General features: G+C 40.7%; 1 protein-coding gene across 1 annotated transcript; it reads left to right on the forward strand.

The window, feature by feature from the left end:
* Positions 1-1,162: 1,162 nt before the first annotated feature.
* On the forward strand, positions 1,163-15,327 carry LOC120572811 (low affinity immunoglobulin gamma Fc region receptor II-like). The gene is made up of 9 exons (XM_039822266.1): positions 1,163-1,283; positions 3,931-3,966; positions 4,150-4,413; positions 4,493-4,735; positions 5,218-5,334; positions 5,672-5,761; positions 9,118-9,213; positions 13,466-13,552; positions 14,578-15,327. The coding sequence occupies exons 1-9, from the start codon at positions 1,253-1,255 to the stop codon at positions 14,625-14,627; spliced, it is 1,014 nt and encodes a 337-aa protein (XP_039678200.1). The 5' UTR covers positions 1,163-1,252; the 3' UTR covers positions 14,628-15,327.
* Positions 15,328-18,884: the final 3,557 nt, after the last annotated feature.

Consider the following 18,884-nt stretch of genomic DNA (forward strand, 5'->3'; position numbering starts at 1 on the left):
TTCTTCTGCCAAAGACACAACAATGATGCTGAGTTCCAACAACAACAACAAGACAAATATGTAAAACTAAAACACACACACCCATTCAGACACACCTTGATGCATTAGAATATAGAAAAAAAGATGATCTGAGAGCTGATTCCATCTGTGTTCAGTCCAAATGATCCACACAGAGAGTGAAGAGATGACTCAAGTCAAAGGTCACAACTGCATGTTGGTTGCGTGTTCTCTCCATCACTTGATCTGTTTCTGTATGACACTGCTTTAAAGTGTCCATCTTATGGAAAAAATCTCTTTTTCTGGGATTTGGGGTGTTATTTTGTGTCAAACTTGAAAATAAATGCTGTTTTGAGTGATATATGGTTTCTGAATGTGTCCTGCCTTCAGTCTCCGGGTGAGCTGGTCAAAATCTACACGGCTTTCTACGTCATTGGCCGAAACTAGGGGGCTAACGCTAGCATGCTAGTTTTTGTTTCTATAGTTTGAACAGGCAGAAACACATTTGTGTGACAGGGAGGGAGAGACAGAGAGACAGAGAGAGAGAGAGAGAGAGAGAGAGAGAGACATAGAGAGAGAGAGAAACATAAAGAGAGAGACAGAGAGTGTGAGTGAGAGAGAGACAGAGAAAGAGACAGAGAGTAATAAAGAGAGAGACAGAGTGTGAGTGAGAGAGTGGGAGATAGAGAGAGAGAGAGAGACATATATATATAGAGAGAGAGAGATAGCAGGTCAGACTTGGACTGCATTGGGTTTGGGATCCCTTGGAACACACACTGTGGGAGGAGTAGAACACACACCTTTTTTGAACCATTTAAAGTGGCCATTATAACATGTATTAGCTTGACTCTGTAATTAAAAGAACATTTCAGATATCCATAATGTCAAGATATGTGCACGCCTAAAACAAAAAAATATTAAAATATCATCAAGTACTATAAAATAACCAATCAAAGCTAGAGGTGCTTCCTCTGTATACACTCAGGTCTGTTAGCCCTATAGCTGACACACAGCATGAAGCCCAGCTGTCTAATGCAGGTCCATTAAAGACTCTCAGCATCTGTCTGGACGGTCCAGCTGACTGGGACTGTCCAGGTGTGTCCTCCCACAGTGAGCTGGGTGATACTGACATTAGTTTTCTATTACTGCTTGTCAGAAAGCCTCATGAGTGACACGTGACGAGGAAGGAGGTGGGCTGTACTCGGTGTGTCTGCTTAGACGCTAATGTGCTGATCTCAGATGACCAACATTTCAAATGGAGGAATCATCTCTACAGCTGCTGCTGGGTAAGTTCAACTTAATGTGTGTCTCCAACAGGGACGTCACTAGGATCAAAAGAAAGGGGGGACTTAGCCCCTAGGCTATGCAAAATCTTACTTATAAACGTTACTCTAATGTTAGCTTTTAGATACGTCAAAGCTGCATGGGGGGGAACTTTCTTAGGCTGTCTTCCTGCTGAGTTATTCTGTAGGCTAGGACTTAAATGCTATCTATCTGCTCGTGTAAATGTGTGGTGATAAAGTAATACCATCACCAATGTCAAAATAAGACTATTTAATTACACTAGTTATTGTTATTGACAGTAGAGTGGTTGAATCAGTGTCATGTCAACATCCAAAATGTCACGTCCAGCTCGAATCAGTAAAACAGACGAACAGGTCATTGTACTACGCCAAATAGCAGTACAATAGAGAGAATACAATAATAAATAGACTTTGTTGCATACTTTATCATGTAAGCTGTTGATAAGGATCCTATTTAAAGTAGCTACTTTCTGAATTTAATAACCTGCTGGCGGAGGATTAAACATTTCAACGATTACTATTTGTATGTATGTATGCATACATGCATACATGTATGTACTGTGTAAGTTTATGGTATGTATGCATATCATTGTCTCACCAGAAACGGGATTTTAACCCCAACGTTATTCATTTTATAACGTCGGCCCTGGAAAGGTAACAAGTCTCCCCTGGTTCTCTGACCACGGTCAGGAGAGGTTAACACATTGAACATTAATAAATTAAACAGCTTATTAACATGCGCTTGTTGCCCCGTGTGAGCTGATGTGCTCATCTGTTGACATTTCTGAATGCCTTCCTACAGTTGCTTCATAAAAGCTTTCCACACAACAAACGTACATGTGTCATTAGTATGAGAAAAGAAAATTTGATTTTAACTGTGTCGGGCTCAGGTCGGGCTCGGACATAAATATCTTAAATGCATACATGTATGTATTTATCTCATGTATACATGCATACATGTATGCATGTATACATGAAATACATACATGTATGTACTGTATGTATGCTCATGTATAGCCTAGGCTACATTTAGGCATACACACATGTATGTATGCATACATACATGTATGTATGTATGCATACATACATGTATGTATGTATGCATACATACATGTATGTATGCATACATACATGTATGCATGTAGTTCCAATGAGACAACCTGTAGGGGGACCGAAGCGGTAAAAGTTACATAGTGTTGCTCTTATCTCCAATCCTGTCTCTAGAGCTCCTGCCAGCTCACAGCGGGGTCTGTAAAAGGGGACAGGCCGGGCGGCAAGCCAGCGACCCCGGCAGGCACCCGCCAGCTATCACGTCAGACTGTGGAGCTTCTGAACTCCGACACAGTCGAACCAAATTTGCAATTATCAATCAATCAATTTTCGTAAAACGGCCCACATTTGAGCTCTACATAGTTGATGTCTCGCATAAAAAAGTCTCAGAAGTGAATTTAGTAATGAAATAGCAGACAAACAATGTGTATAAAGTTTCCAGTTGTTGGCCACAACAGCACTCCATGGTTGTTGTGATTGTTGCAACGCTTTGCACACCAACTCACTTTAAATTTCTGATTGGGCAGGCCAGCTGTCAATATGGGTTATTACCCAGTGTGCTTTGTTGAATGGTCTCAATGTTTTAATTGTTTTATTTCATGTGAATACTAGTTTACTAGAGGAGTAACTTAGTATTTGAAGGAATGCAGTAATGCAGGAAGTGTGCATTTAGTTTCCATGCTTATTGTGTTCTACTAACTTACTAACAACAATGTTAGTGAGTAAATCTACTGAAATGGCCCCCACACCATAACAGAGGAGTGTGATGTATAAGATGAGAAAGCAGAGGTTAAGTTAGTGTCATGGTTGTATAAAAACGATTGCTATCTGTACATCTTTACCAAGCGCAAACCAGCACAGAAGGAATCAATAAATAGTTGGGGAGGGTTATCCCTTTATTCCCAATCATTTTGGAGGGTCATAGAAAAATGTATCACTGGGGAAGGGAGGGTCAAGTCTATTGACTAAAGATAACAAAACCCTCCGGTGGCCCCTTTAATAAAAAACGAACAGTCCCTTAGTTATTTCTTGTATTTCACTCATTCACTCTAGCTAGACTATTGTTTACAATAGCCAAATAAAATATGAGTGAATTTACTCCGTAGCAAGTAGTGTGAAAGGCCAAAAATCTGGGTAGGGTGGTTGGTCGGGGGGGTGGATGGGTCAAACAACACAGTACTCTCACCCAGGAGACCAGGGATCGTGTCCCATGTGCCACGTTACCTAAACCCAACCGTCTCTTTCTTCTTGTACTAAACCCAACCCCGTTGTTCTTTTCCTAAACCCAACCATGCCGTTGTTGTCCCTTGTCCCGTTATTGTTTTCCTAAATCCAGCCCAACCTTGAAATGCAACATCCCGTTCTGGCGTAGACATACACGCGGATAGCTCATTATGTGTACAGATAACACGCGTCACTTGGCTTTAGAAAGTGACGTGTATGTTTACACAAAGTCATGATGTCACGTTGCATAACTTTCTCATATCAATGCAATGTTTTTCGGTGCACTACAGCCAGAGGTTTTCTGTTTTGATGTCTTCCTGCCTGTTAAACTGACCTGAGGTTCATTTCTCTTCAGTTCTGATCTCACTGCTGATCTGCACAACCAACCAAGGTCAGTACGCTTCTTTGTCACATCTGAAAAGTAATTCACTCACTAATAGAAAACTTAGTGTTTCAGACAGTGGTTGAGGAGTTAAACCGCAGTGCAGAGAACAGGGAAATGAGGAATATGAGGAATGTGTCAGAATGAAAATCATCATCTATAACTGCATCTTTCTGTCCTTCCTCCCTCCAGCCTCTCTGACTGTGAGTCCCAGCAGATCTCAGATGTTTAAAGAACAGTCTGTTACTCTGAGCTGTGAAGAGGACGACAGCTCTGCTGGATGGACTCTGAGGAGGAACACAACCAGAGAAACCAGAGCTGAGTGTAAAGACTGGGGAGGAATATCTGCTGGTTCTTCCTGTAACATCAGCTACATGGCCCCATCGGACAGTGGAGTGTACTGGTGTGAGTCCAGAGAGGGAGCAACCAGTAACAGCATCAACATCACTGTCACTGGTAAGATCAGACTGTGGAGTCAGTATTGATGAAGCTGTGTGTGAATGGATGACATGTTGTAGTTTGTCTCTGTGTTGAGGTGGACCAATGATCCTGCAGAGTCCTGTCCTCCCTGTGATGGAGGGAGAAGACCTCACTCTGACCTGTAAAACAAAGACGTCCTCCAACCTCCCAGCTGGTTTCTATAAAGATGGCTCCTTCATCAGGACTGAGCCTGCAGGTCACATGACCATCCACCATGTTTCCAGGTCTGATGAAGGCCTCTACAAGTGTAACATCAGCAGTGTTGGAGAGTCTCCACCCAGCTGGGTCTCTGTCACAGGTGAGGAGATTAAAGGTCATCATTCATCTTAGGGTGCTTTCACACCTATAGTTCTGTAGACTCTGTGTGATTTAGGGGTTTGAGATGCATCAGTGTTACATTTTTGATTTGGTTGGGTTTGTGTTCACACTGCAGTTTTGTCAAACACCAAACATTGTCTTTAAAGATTATAATGATGTGTGGTCATAATAGGTCATGGATTATCCCTTAAATAAGATAGAGGTCAGTAAATTGTGTGTAAGGTTTAAACTGCATGCTTGTTGTGAACAGAGAGCCCCCGTACGAAACGATTAAAAAAAACTAAAACAGCTCAGGTGTGAAAGCACCCTAACACACCGTCTGCTATTTGATCTTTTCACCTCTTCTTAAACCAAGGGAATTCATTCATACTCAAACGTTCAAAGTCTAATCAGTGAAATGACTAAACTTATCTACTTATTGTTATTTATTTACTTTTAATTATATTCTTTTGTTCCTTTTAGAGAAATCCACGACTACAACCTCCACCACCTCTGGCTTTGTGTTGTCTGCCATTTCAGTCAGTGTTCTGGTTCTCCTGGTTCTACTCGTTCTCCTGGTGATACGATGCAAACCTAGAGGTTAGTCTCAGATGACAAAAAAAAACAAATACTGTTACAGTTAACATTTAAAAATCACATTTTACTGTTGGTACTGTATGTTCTAATGATATTTCTGAATTTGAGCGAAGCGTTCAAAACATTTTAAAATTTTCAACTCCAATTACAAACTGTTTTTTTAAGTCAAACCTCCATTTTAAAATCACTTTTCTGTTGTTGACAAATCATCACTAGGTCCATTTAACATGCTCCGGAGCTTTTGATCGAATCACATAATCTTCCTCATGTTTCCATCTTTACGGATGTCTCTTGAATGGATAAACTGATTGAAATTGATGTTAACTTTGGTTTATTTCAGCTGCTCAAGCTGAAGCTGGAGATGATGATGTCACATACAGTGATGTCACCATATCACGTAACCTGCAGCATCCAATCAGACGGAGCAGAGGTAAAGATGTTTTTATTGATTTTCAGAAGCAAACCGTGTGTGTTCTTGGTTTAATGTCCTGAGAGGATGTTTTGGGAAAAGGACATTTTATAAAATAGGGATATTTTAACAGTCACACTGTAAGGTCTATTTTAGCAGATAACAGGGTGTGTTGTGCTTGTCATGAGAGTCTGGGTGTTTTGTACCCTGTGGTTAAACAGCTCTAACAGCTCTAACAGTTCTGTGGTCGTCCAGTTTCCTGTTTCTCATAGCAACCCTTCAGCTGAGTGTGGGTCTGCACAGGCTTCACTGCAGGACTGTTAATAAAACAAAGATCATATCAATAAACTATACATTTGTAGATTTACATATCTCTGTCTATCTATGATCACTTACAATAGATCTAAAGTAATGGAATATGTTCATGTAAACAGTAAAATGTTGTTAGAGGAACACGCCCGACTTATTGGGACTTTGTCTTATTCCCCGTATCCCCCAGAGTTAGATAAGTCCATACATACCCTTCTCATCTCTGTCCGTGTCGTAACTCTGTCTGACGCCTGTACCGCTAGCCTAGCTTAGCACAGATCCTGGAGGTAACCGGCTCCATCTAGCCTACTGCTCCCAATAAGTGAGAAAATTATGCCTTTTTTCATATTCATATGAATATGAATATTTACATGTTGTGATTAGTATAGTCACAGCGTGTAAAAATAACAAGGTCACATGAGACCAGGGGCGGATTGGCCATCGGGAATACCGGGAACAATCCCGAACGGCCGGTCCATTTCAGGCCGAACCGGCCGGTGGTCAATACGTTTTTTACATTTTTCAATACATTTTTTCTTTTTTTTCTTTCATACGCGACCGGCCTGGCCGGCCGTTCAGCTGCAGCGGAGCGCTGTGTCTGTGTGTGTTTCAGACCGGGCCAAATCAATACTTTCAATATTGAGGGGGGATACGAGCGGCCCCTCATAACTTGGACTGATCCGCGTTTTTCCTGACATCCGATTGGCTCAAATTTAAGGCACCGAAAAAAGAGTTTACTTTTCAGTCAGGTTTGGATTTGGTGATGTGAGGTTTTAGGTTTTTAGGAGTTTTAGGCCTGTATTCCTGAGTTGTTTCTGTCTCCAAATTTTTGCTTTGATAAGCTAATTGTTTTTATTTTCTATTGTTGCACACATACACTCTCATAAGGAGGAGAGAGGAGGATAGAGGAAGAGAAGGAAACAGACAGGTAGAGGGGCAGTGTGCAGGGCTGGGTAGGCAATCATATTAGGCATATCAATCAATCAGATATTTACACATAGGATAAAATGCCAATAGTTCCACATACTAGATAATAACTTGACTGAAGCACAGATTGAATTAGAAAATGTTTTATTCTTAGTCATATTTATAACTGATGTTCTTCTCATGCATATGATATGTAGCTGCACAATCAGTAAGCAGAGGCAGGGTCCATCACTCTCCAACCGACTGTGCACATGACATGCTGGTAGTTAGCAGTATACTGTGACTTATGTGTTGGAGATTAGGTTTTGCTGACCTGGTTGTGTTCAGTGCAGTGGTGACTTGCTTATACAACCTGAGGAGGCAGGTGTCATCCTAAAGTTTCTTGAAGGTCTTCAGCGTAATCTGATTCTCTTTATACCATAAAAACACGATTAGAATTAAAATAACTGCAAAAAACCTTTCTGCTCGTGCACCAAGGGCACTCGGGTAAAAGGCCTCTCCATCTTAAAGTCCCGGGCTGAATTTCAGTCCCAGTACGGCCCTGCATGAGACACAGCCATCTTCTAACTGTATACATACTGATCCTCACCATAAGTAGCAGTGCTTTGCCTTCTGAAAATAGTTCCCAGTATGTATACATTTAGAAGTTGGCTGTGTCTCATGTTACCTTGTTATTTCTAAACGTGCTTGGTCGGGACTATTGGCATCACTTTTGACGCAGTTGGGTTAAGGAAAAGACGTTGGGTGGGCTTATAAAAAGTAAGTTTCTGTAACACGCGGGACAAGAATGGGACAGTTGGGTTTAGGTAAAGAAGAAGGGGACAGTTGGGTTTAGGTAAAGAAGAAGGGGACAGTTGGGTTTAGGTAAAGAAGAACGGGACACTTGGGTTTAGGTAAAGAAGAAGGGGACAGTTGGGTTTAGGTAAAGAAGAAGGGGACAGTTGGGTTTATGTAAAGAAGAATGGGACAGTTGGGTTTAGGTAAAGAAGAACGGGACACTTGGGTTTAGGTAAAGAAGAAGGGGACAGTTGGGTTTAGGTAAAGAAGAAGGGGACAGTTGGGTTTAGATAAAGAAGAACGGGACAGTTGGGTTTAGGTAAAGAAGAACGGGACAGTTGGGTTTAGGTAAAGAAGAACGGGACAGTTGGGTTTAGGTAAAGAAGAAGGGGACAGTTGGGTTTAGGTAAAGAAGAACGGGACAGTTGGGTTTAGGTAAAGAAGAACGGGACAGTTGGGTTTAGGTAAAGAAGAACGGGACGGTTGGGTCCCAACCAACCTCCCTATGCGGATTTTGGCCTTCCATACTACTCGCTTCCGTAGTCGCTCTTAATACTACGTCATATTCCAGCGCCGTGTAGCTGCTGCTCTGCCCGGTGCGTTCTACACACACACTGAAGGGTGATTTTTGCGTTGTATCTGACGCTGACAGCCACTGCCCAAACGTCCATATTTTACGAGTTCGGAGTGAGAATGAATTGGGCCCAGGACACATTTTCCGTTCTCACTGTTAATAGAATGTGGAGACGTTGCCTAAATCACCTCCAAATGTGTTTTTTAAATCTGATCTCAATGCACCCCGAGTGTTTTTAGCTGTACTTAGATCTGTCCTCTTGTGATCTGATCACTCAGGTCTGATCTTAAAGCCAGTTAGAAACGGAGTGCAAGAGGCATAAATCTCTCGCTCAAGCTGTAAAGTGTGTGTTAGGCACATATTGATGGCACCATAACAAAGATGCTCAACTAAATCTAATTCAGTCTCTCTGTGAAATAGGCACATTTTTACATTATATTGTGTGTTAATAACCAAGTGTTGTTTGACACGTTGACATCGTGAGTTGTTCCTCCTGCGGTCAACATGTCTCTAAAAAAGATCAGCTCTGTGAGCGTGAAGTCCATTTCACATGAACTGGGTTTCCATCAAAGCCCTGCCATCAGCAACAAGTGTTAAGAAGAAAAGAAAACTGTAACATTTTAAGTTTTACTTCCCCTTAACTAATAGACATTGTACACTGTAGTCTTAAAGCTATTTCCTGAAATTTGCTGCTAAAATGTATCAACTATTAAGTCCTTTTCTAATATTAAGGAAAATAGTATTATTGATTGTAGTAAAACTTGAATAATTAATGTCATTTCTTTTCCAGAGAGTGATACTGCTGCAATCTACTCCAGGGTGAGAACAGAAGACGTCTGTTACGGACAAATAGTGATCAACGACAAGAAATCAAACAGGAAGAGAGGTACAGCTCCTCTTCTATGTCTCCATCACTAGAAACATCTGGAGGAGAACACAGAACAAACAAACAAACATAAGGAAATAGTGACTCTATTAGAGACTATTTTCATTAGTGGATTAATCCTCAGCTGGTGCTCTAGTGAGTATTTGTGAATGAACTACAGTGTGTGTTCATGGTCATGAAGAAACATGTCATCCAGTGCAACAGTGAACATCTTTACATTCACAATATTCATTATATATTTTTTGTCCTTATTCTGAAAAAGACATTGTTCCGACTAAGCTGTTTACATTGTTAAAGGAGAACTCCGGGCAATTTTTACGTTAATCTTGATCGCTATATGTATATGAGTACTGTCGATAGCAAAAAAACGAGCCGAATCGGTGCTATAGCAACACGGAGCTGCTGCAGCTAATGCCGAGAGCTCCCACTCAGCTAAAACGGCAGTTATGGGGGCATAAGATAAAGAGTGTCTTTGTGCCTCTTAACAGACACAAAATGCAATAAATACGTCTGTGCAACATGAACAGGGCCCTTACATGACAACAAGATGCGTTTAGCAACTTAGTCATTGTTTAAATTCACCTACCCTCTTAGCTGCTAGCTGCCGTCTGGGATGAGTGAGTGTGTTCAGCCAGGCTCCGGTAATAATCATCACGCAGCAGTTCCATGTGTATTTGTAGCATATATATCCATTTTGTGTGCTGTCGTTGGTGAATATGAGTCTCTGCAGTGGCGATTTTGTGGTAGTTTCCTTAGCCAGGCTAGCAGCCCCGACCGGGCATCCTTCTACTTCCTCCCCCGCCTCCCTTGCCTGCGCTGCCGACAACAATCCACAGGCCCGCTGGTCTGGTGGATGTCCTCCAGAGGACAGTTCATGCTTTCATGGCGAAATTTTTTAAGTTTATTCCCCCCTCATAAATAGGTAATTGAGCACTGAAGTGATCATATCAGTGACTATGTAACTACATGGAAACAGACCAAATGATGCCCGTTTCTTGTAATACTATTACGAATAGCGTTACTGAAGATTAGCTCTAGCTCCATAGTTACGTTACTCCAAGCTTCTTCCCTTGTGAACACCTCCGTTCTTCACTCTTCACACACTACGCTCCGTTGTTTACCTTTTCCTGCTACAACTGAATTCCCACGGGGCTTCAGCGCAAGATTACAGCCTTCTGTAATGCTAGTTACTTTACAAGAAACAGGCATCATTTGGTCTGTTTCCATGTAGTTACATAGTCTCAGATATGATCATAACCACTTCAGTGCTCGATTACCTATTTTTGAGGGGGGAATAAACTTCAATATTTCGCCGTGAAAGCATGAACTGTCCTCTGGAGGACATCCACCAGACCAGCGGGTCTACCACAAAACTACTACCACACAAACTACCACACAATTCGCCACTGCAGAGACTCATATTCACCAATGACATCACACAAAATGGATATATATGCTACAAATACACATGGAACTGCTGCGTGATGATTATTACCGGAGCCTGCCTGAACACACTCACAGGGCTCTCAAGTGTCACGCACTGAGCGTGACAGTCAATCATTTCGGTCTTTTGTCACGCACTCCCGCCACACATTGTATTTCTCACGCGTAAAAATTATTTATAATAAATTAAATATGCCGCAGCGCCCAAAATTTCTCTGGCTGCGCTGCTCTCACTATGGAACCGGCAGGAATCAAACGCGTCTGGCCGTTTTATAGTCGTGCGGAGGCTCCACGCAGAGCTCTTGCAGTAGTCTACATAAGTGGCCTGATGTTTATGCTTGTGCGCTGGTGTGTGGGTGTCGAGCCAGTGTGTGTGTGGGGGAGTGTGTGGTATAGGGAGAAGTGAGAGAGTGACGGCGATTATCTTTGGAGCAAGTAGCGACTCTAGAGTCCTAGTGAGAGAAACAAAGTGTCTCCTCCTGTTCTTTCTGACCACGGTGGGAAATCTGTAGCAGGAAAAGTTAACCCCTCTCCTTGATTTCATGTTGTTTATGGAGAAATAGAACCAGGAACGAGCGGGGAAATGCAACGCTACCAAGCCCATAGACCGTGACCAAACCACGGCTGTAGCTTACACATTTTTAATGTCTAAATCGAGCCTGCCACTTATCAGCCAAACAAAAAAAAAGAAAGGGTCTACACAATAGCCAATCAGAAAATAGCACTATTTTATCTGGGTAAGATTTAATGCAGCAACCAATGAAAAAAAAGCAAAGCATACAGACACTTCCCTAAACATTCGCTCATTCAGAGACCAGAGACCCAAACGGGTCTGTCAGAAGGTCTGAGATCTACCGTATCAGCAGAGCAATCACGTAATGCACAGCAGACTATGGTGCAGGTAGATTATTTTCTGAAATATATTGACTATTATAACTTTATTTTTCTCAAAGTATCACGACTCCTCCAAAACTCAGATAAAAGAGATATTTTGAATGTGCACAACGTTTTGAACATGAGCAGAAATCTTGCTCTAACAAATCATATTACAGTCCAGGGGTTTATTAATTCATTAAAATGAATTAATGTATCATTGACGTGAATAATTGTCATATGCACATTTAAGGAGGTTACTTCCTCAACAAAAGATGCAAAAGGGAAGAGTAAATGATGCTAGGCTGCATGTGTGCTGACTCAGATATAATTAGAAAAGTCGATCTACAGGAGAATAAATAGATGAAAGCAATACAGAATGCCTGAGCCTAACTGCCATATATTCCATTATGTTTTTATATTTGGATTTTAATCTATGTTTACCTTTACATAAAGATTTCCAGCATAAATTGATTCATTAAAAGGTATAAATAGGTGCATACAAATTCACCAGAATGCAGGAAATGAAGTTTAATGCTCAAAATTTTCTGGGGGAGGACCCCCGGACCCCCCATTATCATAAGTAACCATGCAGAAATTTAATAAATACTTTGTATTTGGTTTAACTGTCAGTGCCATGTGTCAAATCTTTTCTTGTGTAAATCTGAGCAATTATTAATAATAACAACAAAAACACTAATAATAATAATATTAATGAAACACCCCTATTCCTGCGACTTGTCCAACCCGCCACCAATCTATGATCTTTTTTTGTGGGAGGGTATCACTCTTGCCTGTCTTCAAAACTTGAGAGCCCTGCACTCACTCATCCCAGACGGCAGCTAGCAGCTAAGAGGGTAGGTGAATTTAAACAATGGCTAAGTTGCTAAACGCATCTTGTTGTCATGTAAGGGCCCTGTTCATGTTGCACAGACATTTTAATTGCATTTTGTGTCTGTTAAGAGACACAAAGACACTTTTTATCTTATGCCCCCATAACTGCCGTTTTAGCTGAGTGGGAGCTCTCGGCATTAGCTGCAGCAGCTCCGTGTTGCTAGCACCGATTCGGCTCGTTTTTTTTGCTATCGACAGTACTCATATACATATAGCGATCAAGATTAATGTAAAAATTGCCCGGAGTTCTCCTTTAATACATGAATATTCCACTAACAGCCAACACACAACCTTCTACTAAAATTACTTCATTTAATAACTGTTAAGAAGAAGAAAAACCTGAAAACTTATACTTCCTCTTAAACAGTGGACTTTTTATTAAAGTGCTCATATTCTGCTCATGTTCAGATTCATAATTGTATTTAGAGGTTGAACCAGAATAGGTTTATGTGGTTGAATTTTCAAAAAACACCATATATTTGTTGTACTGCATATTGCTGCAGCTCCTCTTTTCACCCTGTGTGTTGAGCTCTGTGTTTTAGCTACAGACATCTCACTTCTTTTCCATCTTTGTTGGGAGTTGCACATGCTCAGTAGCTAGGTAAGGACTACTAGCCAGTCAGAAGCAGAGTATGAGGGCGTGCCCTGACAGTACCTAGGTAAGGACTACTAGCCAGTCAGAAGCAGAGTATGGCGGCGTGCTACGCTAGCAGCTAGGCGAGCATTATAACGTGTGTTACAAAGTGACCACATTTGTCTCTGAAGTAAAGGCTGGACTACAGTAGAGCTGTTTGGAGCAGTTTGTGAACAATGTTTTCTGTTGGAGATGGTAAGTCCCTTTGGGGGGGGGACTTTGGACTTTTTCACTTTGTAAACCTTTTACATGCACAAAAAAGATATATAACACAATAAAGTAAAGGGGAAAAGTCAAAAAGTACAATATGAGCTCTAGTGAAGTATTATTGATTGTAGTAGGAGTTTAAATAATCTGTGTGCTTTATTGTACAGTCCTGATATTAATAATGATATATGTCTTTTCCAGAGAGTGATCCTGCTGCAATCTACTCCGGAGTGAGAACAACAGACGTCTGTTATGGACAAATAGTGAAGAAAACAAAGAGGAAGAGAGGTACGGCTGCTCTCCTATGTCTCCATCACTAGAAACATAACACATGTGTGTATATGTTCATGCTGATGAAGTAACATGTCCCCCAAAGCAACAGTGACTACGTTTACATGCACAGAGTATTCAGTTTTTTGGAAAAGAATCAATATTCCGAATAAGCTGTTGACAAAGGAAGGAAAATGAATATGCCACTAATATTCCTGTTTACATGCAGCTGTTAAAAAACAGTGTTCCAGCGGTGGAGGACTTGTTGGAGCGTGTGAACACAGCGTCCCTCTTTCATTCCTTCAACCAGCTTCTAGATAAGGTCGGCTGTTCACAGCAGGTCTACAAACCTGCAGACATAAAGGCCATAATAACTAATAATAATTCTACATTAACAATAATCTTACAGCAGTATAAATATTATTATAATCAGAGAGAGATACAGCTGTAGTCTCCTCAGCAGTGAGAGCAGCAGAAGGCGTCAGTTATGGACAAATAGTTATCAAATCAAACTCTTTATTTCTCAACGTTGATCTGAGCCAGTTTCCAGTCTATATGCTAAGCTAAGCTAACCACTTCCAGCTCTGTACTGAACATACAGAAAATATGGCTGATAATCATCCCCTCTCACTCTCAGGAAGAAAGAGAATAAGAGGATTTCCCAAAAGAATTGAGAATATAATGAACTATTCCTATAAATATATACAAGTAGGTGCAAAAGGACAAAAAACACTGACTATGTTTACATGCACATAATATTCCAGTTTTGGGCTTTTATTGTGAAAAAGACAATATTCCGACTAAGCCTTTGAGATCAAACAGCACTAATGTGTTTTGAAATGTATGCATAATATTTCCTGGACTTGTTCATGGACTGGACTATGACATTTAACCTGAGATGGTCTGTGGACTTAAAACAAACTACCCCCCTTATCTTAATGTATGAAGGGAGCCAAACAAGTCCCTGTTGAGAAATGCTGTTTGTCTGCTGATGGAGTTTGTCTCCAACAGTTTCTCATATTGTTTGAACTGTTTGTGTTCAGAGCCTCCAGCAGACCCAGAGGTCCTCTACTCCTCACTGAGGAAGACCTGAACCCCATCACACCAGTCCAACCAGTGGAGTCCAGCTGGCCAATCACTGGTCCCCAGAGACCCTCACATCTACATCTGTACCTGTATAACAGTCCGGTCATCCAACCAACTGGCTTTAGAAGTCCCAAGGTCGAGGTACAAACTGTGGGGGGTCACTCTTTTGCTGTTGCTGCCCTGAGACTTTGGAACATGTTACCACCTGGCATTCACACCATTACAGACGTCGCTCTTTTGAAATCCAAACTTAAAACTTCTTTATTTAGAATGGATTTTAATGCACAGTAGTGTTGCAGCATTATCTCTTTATTTCTCCTGTTTTTATGCAACAGTTTCATATTTTACTGTATTCTATGTTTTACCCTTTTTATTGTACGGTATGTTGTTTTATTCTTGGTCCTTCAAGCACTTTGGATACCGGTTGGTTGCTGTGAAGCACTATGAATAAATGTTGATTGATGTTAAGGTTAAATGAGATTAATGCAGCTACAAAAAGCATGTTTGCATTCCTTAGATGTGTTTCGTTCAATGCTTCTTATTTAAGTCATAGATTTGTTGCTCTGTAATTGTTTCATTACGTTGCACAACAACCAACAAATATCTACTAAACAGAGTCTACTGATAATAACGATATACTGATTTTGATATATTGTATTTATGAGCTTGTTTCTGTGCAGGATCAATAAACTCTGGTGTTTCCTCGTGTGGTTCTGTGGGTTTCACATCTCTGACAGATGGAACATTTGTTCTGGTTGTGGCTAACCGATCGACACTTCTCTTCAGCGCAGTGAACAGAGAACAGACACACCGCAGACTATAAACAGCTGCAGCATCAGCCAGCAGTCGGAAACTTTACACCAATCACAAACAGCTACAGAGCAGAGGGTCTGAGGTCTGATTCTGTAGTCGTGGACATCCAGTCAATTTTCTTAAGTTTAAAGGTCACAGAAACCATCAGGTTCTGTTTTTCAGCTCATGATTACAGTCTGATGATCTCTAATGAGCAGATATACATGATGCTGTTCTTCCACACCAGACATATTCATAGTTACACTCAGACTGCTTTTAATTTTTCAAAACATACAAGCCATCAGACGACGTGACACAGCCAGGTCACCCATCCATACTATTTTCCCTCTTGCACATATTTTTGTTTTAAAACACAATTTTTGCACCCCTGGGCAACAATAGCACATTCCTGCACACATGTACACATTGAAAGCAGACATGTTATATACGTAGTCTTATATATTTCAATAAGATGCTCATTGTAAAACTCTCAAAAATAAATTGTTGATACATTGATTCCGTTAATTCCTCCTGGGAATAAATAAGAAGTTCTATACAATTTTCTTATACTTAATTGTTTGTTGTTGTTGTTGTAGGCTATTGGTTACAGGCTGGTCATATTAAGAATAAGGAACTCCTTGTTTCAGGTCTTAGGTGTTATGGCATCAGAATACGACCTTCATTCTAAAAGGGAAGGTGACGTGATGTTTTAAACATTTGAGTTTATTATTTTTGAAACTTATGCAGCGTTCTATTATTCTCAACGAAATGACTCGGACCTCAGATATGACGTCACTTACACACTTCCAGCGTTCTGGTATGTTTTGCGCATCCAAATTGGAGAAAAACATGGACGCCACCCGGAAAGCTGTTGTTGCGGTAGCACTGGCTGAGTACCAGGCCAATCCTACAAGCTTCTAGCACTTACAGTACATGTTTTGACTATGATTGTGACTATTACCCCGTCTTATCAAGACGCAGCCATTTGAACTTTTAAAATTTTCACTTTATTTCATGTTTTAGTTTATCTTCTGTTAGCAACGCTAGCCACTTTTAGCAACACCCATTTGAAACAAGTCTTCATTCAATATTGCACTCACAACAAGACCGATTCCCATACCTACAGGCAGTGATACGGACGCAGTAAGGTACTGCAGTAATACGAGTGATTGAAATCTACATTTAAACAACCAAAGAGGTCCAAATATAATGAAAACAATTCATACTTCAAGCGTGTTGCTAGGCAACGTCTGTCTTTCTAGTCGGAACTCCGACTCGGATAAATAATCAAACGCAGCATTAGTTCTGCTGTAGTACCTGATTGCTAAGAATGCTGGGATACCGGTTGTACGTCAAAAGCCACCTTCTGCTACGTGCTAATCTGTCTCACATCTTTATAGGAAGACATCACACAAAGATAATGAGTGTGCTGGTTAAATAAAATAAATTAACTTATGTAATGTAATATAATAATGAACAGAAATATGATGGAAGGTGATCACTTACCTGCACAATAATGTGCCTAAAACTAAACTACTTTTATATGCTAATTGTTTTTTTTATGTATAGTATTGTATTGTGTAACCTCTCAGTTGAAGGTTAATAGGAAGTTACAGTAAACATAGAGCTTTTAGTGTGAAGGGTTTAACGGAAGTGGATAAAGTGTGGTATGTTTTTGGTTTGGTCTGTGTTGTGGTTGAATAAAGTGAGACGTGCCCTTGTCTATATTTTACAGCCAAACCTGAGTCTAGACAGTATAAGAAACCCTCGGTTACATTTATATTGTATTCAGTGCATATTGTTTTCTTTTTCCACTGTTGGAGTGTCACTTGTAAACGTCAGGTTGCCTCCCATTACACCAGGGCGCCATCTTGTGGCGGCTTGTGAAAAGGACAGGTTTTATATTGGCAGTGTCTCTGTGTTAGTTCCAAGGTTACAAGTTCATGAAAGGACACCTGAGCTCCTGGCTTCACTACTTTCTTGTCCTCAGTTAAACTTATACTGTAGCTGTGAGTAACTCTTTGTATGTATTAGGGGTGTGCAAAGCAGCCGGTATTTGTATCTGTATTTGTTGAGGGGGGAAAAGTATTTGTATTTGTATTTGTATTCGAATAAAATTCAAAATAGGCGTAAAATTCCAGTTTTTTTGCATTACACTTCTAATTTACGTTAAAGTGTAAGTATTCTTTAATTATATCCATTATAATATTTATGCCAGCTAATATAGGTGATTGAAACTGACTTGCAGGGGCAGAACGTGGCTGTGATGATGATTTGGTGCTTGTGGGGGGGTTGGCAGACAGTACCAGGAGGAGAGGATGCTTTAAGTGCATGCGATTATGCATAGCAGATGTTGACAGATGTTTGATATCTCTGCCTCTGCTTATTTGACTTTTGCACACATTACATATCACTTTGGTTTTATCTGCAGCAATGACTGTAAAATGCTTCCACACAGAACAAGTTTTTTTGGCTGGTGGAGGACCAAGAGATGGCTCAGCAGCAGCCACACTCTTTTCTATTTGGTTGCCCAAATCCATGTGGGGAGTTTCAGCTAAGTTAATGAGTGACGGGTAGCTATGCTAAGGTTAACTAGCCTAGCCTGTAGCCTACATTTTGCTGTCTGCAAAAGACAGAGTAACTTAAACGTACCATATAACTCCCACAAGTGCGTACAATTCGACACAACTACACAATCATTTTTTTAACCTTTTTAACCGAACGTTAACGTTACTCTGTCAACAGACTATTGTCTAAATGACCGAGCTAACAGAGCTATGTAAACAGAGCGAACATGAGAGCACCCGACTGCAGACGTCAATAACGCAGCGTAATGGAATAATCTCCCGATCAAACTCCGCTTCCCGAAAGTTATAAACTGCCTCCGGAACCCAGTTAAGGTACAACAAATCTATTCAACAAAAATAGTGATGCAGTTAAGTGTTTTTTCGCTCAGCCGAGCCCTCTCTGTTGCTGTGTGGAGCAGCCTGTGTCAGTCACCTCTTTTACTCTTTTCCCCTCCCCGACTCCTGAACGTCACTCACTCATTCGGGCATGCACTGCTGTCTCAGGAGGAAACGCAGCTTTTTGATATAAAGTTTTTCTTGTTCCCGAATACAAATATTTTTTAAAGTATTTGTTCGAAATAAGTATTAGTAAAAAACACGTTATTTGTGCATTTCCGAATACCGTATTCGGGTTCGGCTCCACCCCTAGTATGAATGCAGATATTAAAGATAATCATAATTTTATTTTATCTGATCTGAAGAGATTAAAAACTTGACATCTAAACAGACATGACCAACAACACGACTTACAGCAGAACCTGAACAACTATCTGCTACTAAAGTCCAGTTCAGAGCAAAGATGGCAACGAGAAGAAAGGCTGGTTTTGGAACGGTCAAATCAGCTGCAAACTATAGAAATGAAATGATCCATTTTATTTCTATGTTTCAAACTGTCAGCTGTTGGC

This window comes from Perca fluviatilis, chromosome 14 (genome assembly GCF_010015445.1).
Source record: "Perca fluviatilis chromosome 14, GENO_Pfluv_1.0, whole genome shotgun sequence".
Classification (NCBI taxonomy): Eukaryota; Metazoa; Chordata; class Actinopteri; order Perciformes; family Percidae; genus Perca; species Perca fluviatilis.

What these genes read in the sequence shown, in the direction of transcription:
- LOC120572811 (XM_039822266.1), top strand. Translation starts at nt 1,253, where the DNA reads ATGGAGGAATCATCTCTACAGCTGCTGCTGG. An exon ending in ATCTCTACAGCTGCTGCTGG is followed by an intron (nt 1,284 to 3,930) that starts GTAAGTTCAACT and finishes ATTTCTCTTCAG; the next exon opens with TTCTGATCTCACTGCTGATC. An exon ending in GAAATCAAACAGGAAGAGAG is followed by an intron (nt 9,214 to 13,465) that starts GTACAGCTCCTC and finishes TGTCTTTTCCAG; the next exon opens with AGAGTGATCCTGCTGCAATC.